The sequence below is a fragment of the Mauremys reevesii genome, linkage group 7, assembly GCF_016161935.1.
Source record: "Mauremys reevesii isolate NIE-2019 linkage group 7, ASM1616193v1, whole genome shotgun sequence".
Taxonomy (NCBI): domain Eukaryota; kingdom Metazoa; phylum Chordata; order Testudines; family Geoemydidae; genus Mauremys; species Mauremys reevesii.
In genome coordinates this window covers 46,954,954-46,968,127 of record NC_052629.1, presented here as the reverse complement: position 1 = coordinate 46,968,127, position 13,174 = coordinate 46,954,954, and the positions used below count along the sequence as shown (strand labels likewise).

General features: G+C 42.4%; 1 protein-coding gene across 1 annotated transcript in view; it reads left to right on the top strand.

Moving 5' to 3' along the window:
* The window catches only part of ZNF365 (zinc finger protein 365), a 35,738-nt gene that overhangs the window by 14,413 nt on the left and 8,151 nt on the right, over positions 1–13,174 (top strand). Inside the window, exon 3 of the mRNA XM_039481754.1 lies at positions 7,641–7,821. Within this exon, the coding sequence (XP_039337688.1) occupies positions 7,641–7,821 (181 nt within the window). The remainder of the gene's footprint in view (positions 1–7,640; positions 7,822–13,174) is intronic.

The following is a 13,174-nucleotide window of genomic DNA, read 5'->3' as shown; positions in this document are numbered from 1 at the left end:
CCACTTTAAGGAGAAGTGCTTTGCCCTCAAAGCTGAAAAAAGAGAGAGGAGGAAGGAAAAAGAAATAACTTTCTCCCAGCAGGCTGCTGACTTGCCACAAAATGTCTATCTACTGCGGGCAGATTTGCGGTTCCAGGGTCAGACCCCTGAGTCATCTCAGGACCCATATGTAAATCCATGGTGGAGATCATCCTTGAATCGAGGGATCGCCAATCAATCATTTAGGGTCACAGAAGAGGTTTTTTTGTCAATGAGTGACACCTTAGGGCCAAATGGAGACCCTCCTGACTCACCCTGGTGAGTCAATGGAACTACTGATGCAAATAACTACTCAATGGGAATACGAGGTTCACAATCAGACAGAGACCAGCGCAACTCATGCTTTTTTAAAGTACACAGTGGAATGTGCTTCTGATTATTTTCATCAAAGACAAACAGTCTTTGCATTGTCTGTAAGTATAGTAATTAGTAGGGCCAACCAGCCTTAAGGTGATAATACTTACTGGGCTGATGAAATACCATCAGGACAGCAACCTTAATTTCTAACTAGGCCTCAATATTTATATGGTACTTTACCAACCAAAGAACTACAAAATAAAGCTTGCTGTATCATAAATTAGCAACATTCCATGTCTTAAAACAGCTTGACGGGGGAGGTTTGGACAAAATTGTTCAAAACTGTAATTTAGGGTTTTGACTCCAAATCTTAGTAACTATCTTAGTATTTTTCTCCATTTTTCTTCATTTAAAATGTTTACTGGAGGAGAGGATACTGTTGCAATTGCCTGTAAATAATACACCATATTCTCAGAATCTGTTGGAAGGTTCAATCCAGATGGCTGACAGAATCTATTCTCTCTTCCTGTGCATAGTTTAAGTAATGAGAAATATCTTCACCCTTAGAGTTACACCCAAACCCTACCTCTGTCTCTATAAAAGCATATAATTAGTTACAAACTGAAAATATTTTAGATACTCAAGATATCTACAAACGTCCACAATCTTAACACCAAGAGGGCTCAAGGAAACAAGAAACCAAAGTGTTGATTCAAATGATCTTGCAGGACCAGCGTGAAATCCATAGGCTAAACATAGGTGAGATTCACTCTTCTGACCTTTTCCCAGCTATGTTTTGTGACTCCTTGCTTACCAGGGCTTATGCTGGTTTGGAGGGACCAGCCTCTGTGAATAAGTCCATAGAGATTCTGAGCTCCACTGAATAAAGCCATCACTGCTTGGAAGGTGTCCAAACAGGGCTCAGGATCTTATGCTCTATATATTTTAAGGCATTATTTTAAGTGATAGCAGATAAATGAGGTATTTTTGAAGAAACAAAAGGTAGAAATCCTTAGGCTGAATGACTATGGAAAGGAGAGCCAACAGATTACATTTGGAGGAGGTGAGGAAGGGGTTAATGTTGAAAATGATGGGGTTCAGATGGGTTTAATAACCCTAGAGAGTCTGTTTAGAAATATTAGGAGAGTACACAGGGTGTAGCATAGCTAGCATGACCTAAAGGAGTTCTCTTTTGAAGGTACAGTGCCCCAGCTTTGAGGCAGCCCTTATCAAATGTTTCCCACTTCACCTTGAGTCTGCTGAAGAGGCTAGTTTGTGAGGACATTGGTCACAACTGTCTTGCTTTGGTATATTGTGTGTATTCTCCATTCTGTCCCTCTAAACAGAGGGCCCCAAAATGGGGAGGATGCCGCTGACTTCATTAGGAGCAGCATCTGACCATACCATAGTGAGTGTCGGTTTTTCTGTGAAGCAAAGAAGTGAAAATAGCAAAATGGGGAAATTCAGTGTAGGTAATATTAACAAAATCCAAATTAGCTAGCATAGGCAAGGTGTGAATGGGAACTAAAGAGAGAAAAAATAAAGAGCACATAGCTATATATATATATATATATATATATGCCTGTATATATGCCTATATATTATAAAAAATAGATCTGAAGCAAGAAGGTCATATATATATATATGCCTGTGAGTAAGACCATGCAAACTGCCTGGAGTGAAGGAGATAATTTAAAAGATAATGTAGCTGTGGTGAAGTTAAATAGTTTGTTGAATCAGTCTTCTCTAGTATGGATGATGAGGGAAAAAATTCCCCAATGAACAACTCCTAGGTAATCAAGGCATAGCAATGGCAGAAAGAAAGATGTCTCTAAGGAAGAGGGTTGGAACAACTAAAGAAACTTAATAGCAGCAGATCCTCAGGGCTTGATGTTGTTTTTAAAGGAAGTACAAAATATAATAATTATAAGATAGCAGAGCTACTAACAAGTATGTAATGTACCTGAACAGAACAGGAGCAGTGCCTGAGGATCAGAGAATTGCTACTGTGGTGCCTATCTTTAAAAAGAGTAAAACCTACCCTGGGAGCTATAGAGGGGGGAGGCTCACTTCTGTAGGGAGAAAATTAGTTGATAGTACAGTCATTAAAGGCACATTAATAAACTGCTTGGATGAATCTACACTAAAAAGCACAGGATTTACCATCCTCAATCAGACCATCTAGCTTGGTGTCCTGCCTTTGACAGGGATCTCGATCTTCCAAAGAAAATCAATCCCTTACATAATATATCTAGCCAACTATGGATGTGAAGGAAGGGGAAATTACTTTCTGCCCTCTGCAGGTGATCCATTCACACCCTAGAAAAGGAGATTGTTTCCTTTTAATGATCTTTCCTGGAATAGGTACAAATATCATTAGTATTCATTAAATTATCCAGCCCATCTTACAGCAACTGCCAATTATTCAACCCTTGACATGCTGTCGCATTGAATCCCACCAGGATGACTATGTACTTCAGAAAGTAGTAGCTTCTTATTGTTTTAAATTGGCTGGTTCAGTAGCTGATCCTCCTGCTGTTTCTGGGGGAAGGGAAACCAACTATCTGCTTCTCTCCTCAGCAAAGAGTAATGGATTGTTACCCACAAAGAAATCCAGGGCAGCCCACCGATACCTTATATACGCTCAAGGTGTGACCCAATCACTTTAGGGCCCCCCCCCACCCTTTCCCTTCCAAGAGCTCGGGGTGTAAGGCACCTATCCTTACCCCTGGGGCTCAGGAAGAAACCTGGTCAATTTAAGTACCTGCCCTTTTCCTCGGGGCTTGGGGCTTTACAGGACCTTTTCCCACTGAGAGAGCCTTACACAGCTGTGCTCTAAACATCTATTCATTAGCAACACACATAGAATACACATACCAAGCAAATCTCTTATGCTCACCACTCCCAATATACAGACAAAATTCACCTGATGGCTAGTCAGGATCCTCTCGTCCAGGGTTCCGGCGATGCCTCTACACATCGTGGTCATGCAGAGGGGTCAGAGTTCTAGCAGCTTGATGTTAAATACCAATCCAGAGATGGTTCCCAAAGAGCTTTTTTGTTGTTTTGGTTACATCATATAGGTAAAACTAGCTACCTCCTTTAACTTTACTAAACCTATCACATTAGTCAGTACCCCTACGTAACCAAATTTAACCAATCACACACTGGCATCTATGTTTTCTCCTCCCTGATCAACTTTTTATATTTTCTCTCTCATGCCAAATTGTAACTTATGACCTTCTTTGTCTGTGCAGATGGTCAGCATAAATTCACTGGTCAGAGCTTATCGTATCTATTTTACCAATTCTTTCTGTTTCCTCCCTAAACTTCTCAGCACCTGGGTCTCTCTACTTTACAACCCTTGGTGTTATAACTCTTGTTAGGGGCATTCCTGAGGTGGGGGAACATTTCCCCCCCTTTAATGCAGCAGTGGAGCATTTCCCCCCCTTTAATGCGGCAGTGGAGCATTTCCCCCCCTTAATTTGAATGGTGAAATCCCAGAGTTTCACCCAAGGTTGGTTTAGTATGGGGTGAGTTAAATCTCAGGCCTACGGTATAGCAAACTGCAAGTTTCCACATCTGAGTTTCCTGTCCCCTATTAAATAGTAGGGTATGTAGGAAATGACAAGGCACTTTGTTTGTTAATGCAAATTCATTATTATTTTCGTAAAGTTGGTTGCAAAACATTGCATCCTGTAATCTGTGCAATAACATGTGGGCAGACATTCATTAGATCATTTCTGGGAAGAGTAACATTGTAAGACAGATTTTTTTTTTGTTTGTAAAAAAAGTAAAACATTTCCTCTGACACACCTAGACAGCAAATCAAAAGTCCCTGTATGAGTGTAAGATTCCTAAGGGCCTCTATTTGCTCTTGCATCAGTATAAATCCAGAGTAATTTCATGGAAGTCAAAGAAGTTACAATGATGTAAGTGAGTTAGTGAGAGGAGAGTCAAGCGCTAAAATTCATCTTGGTTTTAGTGTCAGCATTCTCCTAAACTCTGATCTGTGCTTTTTACCTGTTTGTAGAAAACCTCATGTTATTCTGGAGCAAGCTGATAGTAACAGAAACCATATATAGCCATAAAGCTGGTATTACCCAGTAGACAGTTTAAGAAATAAGGTTCCCATTATCTCATTCTTGCTTGTCTCTAGCAAAATCTAGACTATGTGTAAGTAAATACCCTAACAGGAGCTGGGATGAAAGACAAAGCCTTTGTGTGTGCCTTTAAACAACCATTCTTGGAGCACCTTCCACTCCTGCTAGATTAGAGAGGTTTTTAGTGCATTCTGGTATTGTTTACAGCAAAATCCAGAGGAAAATCAAATTCTGCATGTAAAGATTCCATAGTCGTTTGCTTGTGCCTGAAACTACTCATGAGACAGATTCAGTTCATGGTTTGTTAGGCAGAAAAACTGTAAGGACACTATTATTATCTACATACAACTATGTGGTATTAAAAAAGTTTAGATAAATTTAGATGAAATGTGAAAAGAAACTTCTGAGTGCTGACGAAGAACAGGGCTTTAGAAGGTCATCACCACTATAATGTTTTTCTTTTTAGCCACTGTTTATAGCGTTCTCATCTCAGACTACATTTTTCCCTGGCCAGTTTTGTCCTTTTTTAATTTACTAAACACTGATTTCCCCCCTCCCATATTCTGTGTTTTGAATGAAACTAAAACATGGTTGTATTTGCATACCAGTAACCTCAGTTTATCTAGCACTTCGTGATTAGGGGCAAATCTGACATGCTCAGAATTGCACTTAACCAGCTCAGGCCTGCTGAACTCGATGCAGTGGTCAGGTAAACAGGAAAAGCCCGCGAACTTTTGAATATTTCCTGTTTGCCCAGTGTGGAGTATCAGCGCTCCGTTACAGAAGATGAAATTCAGAATCCTTTTAAAATCTCAGACAGGCGCCATAGCAGGGACTCAGCGCAGTTCCTGCAGCCTGTCAAACACAGTGTAAAACAATCCTCTGACTTTTTACATGTCACCTATCTTTACTGAATGCTGCAGATAGAATGGCAATCCATCCTCATCATCAGCATCAGCTGATCGAAGATGGAAATCCATCCTCATCATCAGCCTCAGCTGATGGTACAAAAGGACTTTTTCTGGTGGATGGATGGTGCAATATGGCTGGTAACCATCCTCATCATAGCAACAGGGGCTGAGCTCCATCAGCCCCCCCCCTTCATGTGTAAAAGAAGATTCAGTTGCCCTGGACTAGCAGTGGGATGCTGGGCTTCTTCTCCTACACACTGCTTTATGTCCTGTCTGGACTATCATAGCAGCTGGAGGCTGCCTTCCACTCATTTCTCACTAACAAGTCAGTGTGTCTTATTCCTGCATTCTTTATTAATTCATCACACAAGTGGGGACAATGCAGAAAGGCTGGGGAAGAACGGAATCAACAGATGGGGGTTTTTACAGGAGCACCCCCTGGAATAGCATACAGATCATAATTTCTGCAGGCTCTGACACAGAGCAGCTGTGCTCTCTGGTTCTATGATACGGTGGTTCTCTAGCACACTTGCCTATATTAGGCAGCACTGATTCTATTTTTAGATGGATTGACTCAGGAGTCATTCCCAACTGGCTGATCAGCCAAGCTAATGGTACAAAACGATGGAAGGTGCAGCACTAGCAGCAAATGGTACAAAAGGACTGGTAGCCATGATCATCCTCAGTTCCAATTTATGGAAGGGTTTGGATGGTGCAATATGGCTAGTAACCATCTCTGCTGTCATGCAAAAGCAAAAGCATGCTTCTGTGTAGCGCTGCTTAATCGCCCTCTGTGGCATCTAGTAGTACACATGGTGAGAGTCACAAACAAGCTCCATGATTGCCATGCTATGGCATCTGCCAGGGCAATCCAGGGAATGCTTGTCTGCCGTTGCTTTCCCAGACGAAGGGTGACTGACGACATTTACCCAGAAACACCGCGACAATGATTTTTGCCCCATCAGGCACTGGGATCTCAACCCGAAGTTCCAAGAACTATGGGATAGCGGATAGATACCCACAGTGCAACGCTCCAGAAATCGCACCACCGATTTAATGTGTTTAGTGTGGTTTATAAAATCTGTTTTACAAAACCGGTTTATGCAAATTCGGAATAGTCCCGTAGTGTAGACGTACCCTCACTCTTCACCCTGCCCCTTTCCTTAGCATGGCAGCATAGAGGGATAATGCCTTGGGCTGTTTTACTTAGCCTTGCTCACACTTTGTCTGGAGCACAACAGTCTTATTCTGCCCTATTGTGCCCTTTGTAATGATCAAGCCAAAATACAATTTAAGGGGCCTGCCAACAGTGGCTCTGTTGATTAGTGAAGAGCTGATGTTTTAAAATAAAGGTATTTGGGAATCATAAAATTGTTTCTTTAATTTAATTTACAGGATAGGATGAGAAGTTTTAGGTTTCTTTTCATTTCTAGTCATATTTCAGGGTTAAGTGTCAAACTAGTGTGTATGTAAACAGGGAAAATGGCACCACGCTTGCAATTAAACATTAAGGAAGTGTCAATTTTGGAATGTATTAAATGTTGCTTTTACAAAATATCTCCAGCCACCACAGTTGGCGATGAAGGTTATTTCTGAGGTTATATGGGAGATCCTCATCTACCATGTGTTGGCCTTTCATATTGCTCAGTATGAGTGCAAGTTTCTTCCCTGGATGCAACAGACATATGAGTGATTTTAGTGCTGTTGGCAAGGAGCTTACGAGATGAATTCGTCAAGAGCTTCTGAGGTGGAATTTCCATTTAAGGAAGGAAGTTGTCTGAATCACATTTTACTAAATCTATCCCATATTTGCATGTTTTTATTTTAAGGCACAGCTCTGAGCAGGGGATATTCTGTGCACCATCCTGGCCCAGAAGAAGCTCCAGGAGGCCACTGTGTTTTAGTAAGTTCTTGGGAAGCACAGCAGCTGTGCCACCCCTTAAGCAGTGCACAGGGGTATGTGGCATAGCAGGGCAACCTTCCTACCCTTTGTGGGGTAGCCTGCACCTCCAGGACTGCTAGCAGGAAAACAAGGAATTTCTTGGAGAGGCTTTCCTAATCCTATAGATTTTCCAAGTCTGTCTATTTTTCTTATTTCCTGTCATTTACATAACCAGAAAAAAAAGAGAAATATGGCAATAAACACAAAGGCATTGGTAGGAGATTTCGACAATACAGGTGAGAATCCCCTTTCCATTGCTGTTTCTTAGCAACAATTACAACAACTACAAAGCCAGGACTCTTTCCAATACTTTGATGTTGCTATATTTCAAACACTTTTGTCTTACAGAGAGGTTGTTACTTTTAACCACTTCCTGGAAGAGGCAGCTGAGAAAGAGGTCCATGGGAAAGCCAAGCTCCAACACTTCATTGAGAATCTGTTGCAGCGGGTTGATCTGGCAGAACGACAACTAGAATATTATCAAAATCAGCAGATAATGTGCAATTACAATGATCTCAATGAACACATGGTAAGCACACAAAACTGTCATCTAATGTGGGTGTTCTCAAACCATGGGTCGGGACCCCAAAGTAGGTCATGACCCTGTTTAATGGGGTCAGCAGGGCTGGTGTTAGACTTGTGGGGCCCAGGGCAAAAGCTCAAGCCCCATCGCTTGGGGCTGAAGCCCTGGGCTTGGGCTTTGCGCCCCCCCCACCCCGCATGGGTTAGTGAGGCTTGAGCTTTGCACCCCTCCCCCCCACACACACCCAGGTGACAGTGCTCAGATGGGCTGAGGCTTCAGTCCCGCCTCCTGGGGTCGTGTAGTAATTTTTGTTGTCAGAAGGGGGTCATGATGCAATGAAGTTTGAGAACCACTAATCTAATGAATTATATTGTAGTTCACTGCTCCAGGGAAAGTACCTGAATTTCAATGTGAATAGACTCAACAAGACTGAATCATTTAGAAACCAATCACATCTGTACTTGTAAGATGTCCGTATGTCTGTGAACTTTTGTTTTATTTATGTTGTTAAGCTGTTGCTCTACATGGGCAACAAACTGCATATGCTGCGTGGTAACTAATAGGTGCAGGTCAAGCACTTGTGAATGTTCTAGAAACCTGAGAAGTTCTGAGTCACATCTGAATTTTATTTGAAGCTTTAAAATTCCATTTTAATTGTTTAATGGTAACAAATTTAAACACAAACCTAAAGTAATGATTTAGATGCGATAATTAAGAGAGGCAGAAGGAAGAGTATGTTTTGTTTTGTAAATTCACAACTGCCACAAATGACAGCTAAATAGCTACTGCTGGAAACAAAAGCATTACACACCACTCTAAACATTACTAGTAATGGACAAGCAATGCTCCAGGTCGATCATTCCTCGATCTCTAGCCGGGACTGATTACAAAGGTATCATTAGTGATGTGGATACCAGCCACATTTAAATTAATGGGAATTAGGCAACGCTCTTTGAGGATCTGGGCCACAGTCCTTGGGCATTAGCAAAGAAATGTATTACAGGTTACTGAACGGTCAATAGATGGTAACCCCTACCAACATGGGTTGTGTACAAAGGTTTAACCTAGCAATAGAGTTGAATGAGTAAGTGATATTTTGGTTCAGGAACTGAACTAAAAACAATCTCCCTCTCCCAAAAAATTTTCAGTTAATTTAAAACCAAAAAACCTGATTTTTTTCAGTTTTTCTTGCCAAAATGAAAAGAAAAAGTATTTTTTATCCAAAATTATTACGAAACATAACTGGAAAAAATGCTGTGTTTTTGGGCATGTCACCCCTTTTGTTTAAAATACAGTTCAATTTTTAAATGAAACCTTATGACTTTAAAAAAAATAATTTCAAATTTTTTGGATGACACTATGGGCCAATGCATTTTTGGGCAAATTTGCCGAAAAATGTCACTTATCTCTACTTAGCAGTGAAAAATTCACCTATGACTTTGGCTGATGTATCCATAAATGTAGCTGCACTGTACATATTTATGCAGAGAATTAAGAATTTCACTTTTTTTATATAAAGATTTCAATGCCATCCAGTGGTGTGGCTGGGGGAGCAACACATACAGAAGCTCAGTTCATCCCAACCCCATTCCTTCCCTACCACTCAGCCAAACTGCATTTTCTTTTCAGTAAATGATGGCAATCTTAGGCCTGGTCTACACTAGGCGTTTAAACCGGTTTTAGGAGCGTAAAACCGATTTAACGCCACAACCGTTACTGGACACTCATGGACTGGAGGACTGAAGCTATCCCACAGTTCCTGCAGCCTCCGAAAAGTATTTGCATTCTTGGCTGAGCTCCAAATGCTTCTAGGGTCAAACACAGTGTCCGCGGTGGGTCAGGGCATAGCTTGGCAATCTACTCACCCCCCCCACACACCCCCAGAAGCGAAAGGGAAAACAATCCTCTGACTCTTTTACATGTCACCCTATCTTTACTGAATGCTGCAGATAGACGCGATGGTGCAGCACTCAACACCAACATCCTTGCTCCCCCCACGCTATGGCTGGCTGATGGTACAATACGACTGGTACCAGTCCTCATCATCAGCCTATTGGCACATGGGGCAGTGCAAAAGGACTGGTAACCATACCAACTTGCTTGGGACCGGTCGATCAAGGTCGCCTGGTCCTAATTTTTCCTGGTAGATGGTACAGTATGGCTGATAACCATCGTCGTCATAGCAACAGGGGGCTGAGCTCCATCAGCCCCCACCCTTCATGTGTAAAGAAAAGATTCAAGTGCCCCTGAACTAGCAGAGAGATGCTGGGCTCCTCTCCTACACACTCCTTACTGTCCTGTCTGGACTATCATAGCAGCTGGAGGCTGCCTTCCACTCATATCTCACTAACAAGTCACTGTGTCTATTCCTGCATTCTTTATTACTTCATCACACAAGTGGGGGGACAATGCTACGGTAGCCCAGGAAGGCTGAGGGAAGAACGGAATCAACAGGTGGGGTTGTTGCATGAGCACCCCCTGTGAATAGCATACAGCTCATAATTTCTGCAGGATCTGACACAGAGCAGCTGTGCTCTCTGGTTCTCTGATACAGCGGTTATCTAGTACCCTTGCCCATATTCTAGGCAGGACTGATTCTATTTTTAGATACCAAAAAGGAGGGATTGACTCAGGGAGTCATTCCCAATTTTGGCTTTTGCGCCCCTGGCTAAGAGCAGCCAGGGGCACTTATGACAGCAGCAAATGGAACAGTGCAAAAGGACTGGTAACCATGATCATCTTATTACCAATTTATGGTATGGTAGATGGTACAGTATGGCTGATAACCATCTCTGCTATCATGCAAAAGCAAAAGCATGCTGCTGTGTAGCGCTGCTGAATCGCCTCTGTCAGTGGCATCTAGTACACATACGGTGACAGTCACAAAAAGCAAAACAGGCTCCATGATTGCCATGCTATGGCATCTGCCAGGGCAATCCAGGGGAAAAAACCGCGAAATGCTTGTCTGCCGTTGCTTTCCCAGAGGAAGGAGTGACTGACGACATTTACCCAGAACCACCCGCGACAATGATTATTGCCCCATCAGGCACTGGGATCTCAACCCGGAAATGCCAAGGGGCGGGGGAGGCTGCGGGAACTATGGGATAGCTACGGGATAGCTACCCACAGTGCAACGCTCCAGAAATCGACGCTATCCTCGGACCATGGACGCACACCACCGATTTAATGTGTTTAGTGTGGCCGCGCGCACTCGATTTTATAAAATCTGTTTTACAAAACCGGTTTATGCAAATTCGGAATAGTCCCGTAGTGTAGACGTACCCTTAGAGAAGAGAGGAAAAGGACAGCAGTAGCCAAAAATGGGAAGGAGAAAGTGAGGAATAACTAAATTTCCATCTGCCTTTTTGCTGAAAGGTCTTGCCTTTGGGACAAATAGCCGATATAATTTTTTCCATTAATAACCACTACTATTACTTTGAGTCAGTAATTTCCCTCTAATATATTACATTTGTGTGGCAAGCTTCATCTACAAGAATTCCAAAGGCCTTTCAACACTTAAATGGATACAGAGGACAAACTGTACCTTCTCAGTGAACAACAGTGATTAGTGACAGGTTTCAGAGTGGTAGCCGTGTTAGTCAGTATCAGTAAAAACAACAAGGAGTCCTTGTGGCACCTTAGAGACTAACAAATTTATTTGGGCATAAGTTTTCATGGGATGTAACCCACTTCATCAGATGCATGGATTGGAAAATACAGTAGGCAGGTATAAATATACACCACATGAAAAGATAGGAGTTGCCTTACCAAGTGGGGGGTTCAGTGCTAACGAGGCCAATTCAATTAGGGTGGATGTGGTCCTTCTCAACAGTTGACAAGAAAGGGTGAATATCAACAGTGGGAAAATTGTTTTTTGTAACCCAGCCACTCCCAGTCTTTATTCAGGCCTAATTTGATGGTTTCAAGTTTGCAAATTAATTCCAGTTCTGCAGTTTCTTGTTGAAGAATGGTGACTTTTAAGTCTGTTATTGAGTGTCCATTGAAGTGCTCTCCTACTGGTTTTTGAATGTTACAATTCTTGATGTCTGATTTGTGTCCATTTATTCTTTTGCGTAGAGACTGTCCAGATTGGCCAATGTACATGGCAGAGGGGCATTGCTGGCACATGATGGCATATATCACATTGGTAGATGTGCAGGTGAACAAGCCCCTGATGGTGTTGCTGATGTGGTTGGGTCCTATGATGGTGTCTGTTGAATAGATATGCAGATAGAGTTGGCAATGGGGTTAGTTGCAGGGGTTGGTTCCTGGTTTGGTGTTTCTGTTGCCTGGTGTGTAGTTGCTGGTGAGTATTTGCTTCAGGTTGGGGGACTGTCGGTAAGCGAGGACTAGCCTGTCTCCCAAGGTCTGTGAAAGTGAAGAATCATCCTTCAGGATAGGTTGTAGATCCTTGACGATGCGCTGGAGAGGTTTTAGTTGGGGGCTGTAGGTGACGGCTAGTGGCTTGCTATTACTTTCTTTGTTGGGCCTGTGGTAGGTGACTTCTGGGTACCCTTCTGGCTCTGTCAATCTGTTTCTTCACTTCTCCAGGTGGGTTGTGTAGTTTTACGAATGCCTGATAGAGATCTTGTAGGTATTTGTCTCTGTCTGAGGGATTGGAGCAAATGTGCTTGTATCTGAGGGCTTGGCTGTAGACAATGGATCATGTGATGTGTTCTGGATGAAAGCTGGAGGCATGTAGGTAAGTATAGCAGTCAGTAGGTTTTCGGTACAGAGTGGTGTTTATGTGACCATTGCTTATTTGTACTGTAGTGTCCAGGAAATGGATCTCTTGTGTGGACTGGTCTCTACCTAGTGTGGACTGGGTCACTACAAAAAATAATTTTCCCACTGTTGATACTCACACCTTCTTGTCAACTGCTGGGAATGGGCCACATCCATCCTAATTGAATTGGCCTAGTTAGCACTGACACTCCCCCTCACCCCCACACACACACATACAAACACACTTGGTAAGGCAATTCCCATCTTTCATGTGCTGTATATGTACATCTGCTTACTGTATTTTCCACTCCATGCATCTCATGAAGTGGGTTATATCCCATGAAAGCTTATGCCCAAATAAATTTGTTAGCCTCTAAGGTGCCACAAGGACTCCTCATTGTTTTTAGTGATTAGTGAGCAACACAAATACCACCCCAACCTTTGGTACTAATTGGCTCCCCATTAGCAAGTTCAGTAGCAAGATCAAAGAATGAATGAACATGGAAATGGAACTCTGCAGGACATAAATGAGATTCAAGCACATTGGTTGGATAGTAGCAGGGAGACATGGCCTGTCATTGCTGTCTATTGTTAAAGATCTCCAGAGCTGTCAATCTGGCACCTTTCAGAAGCA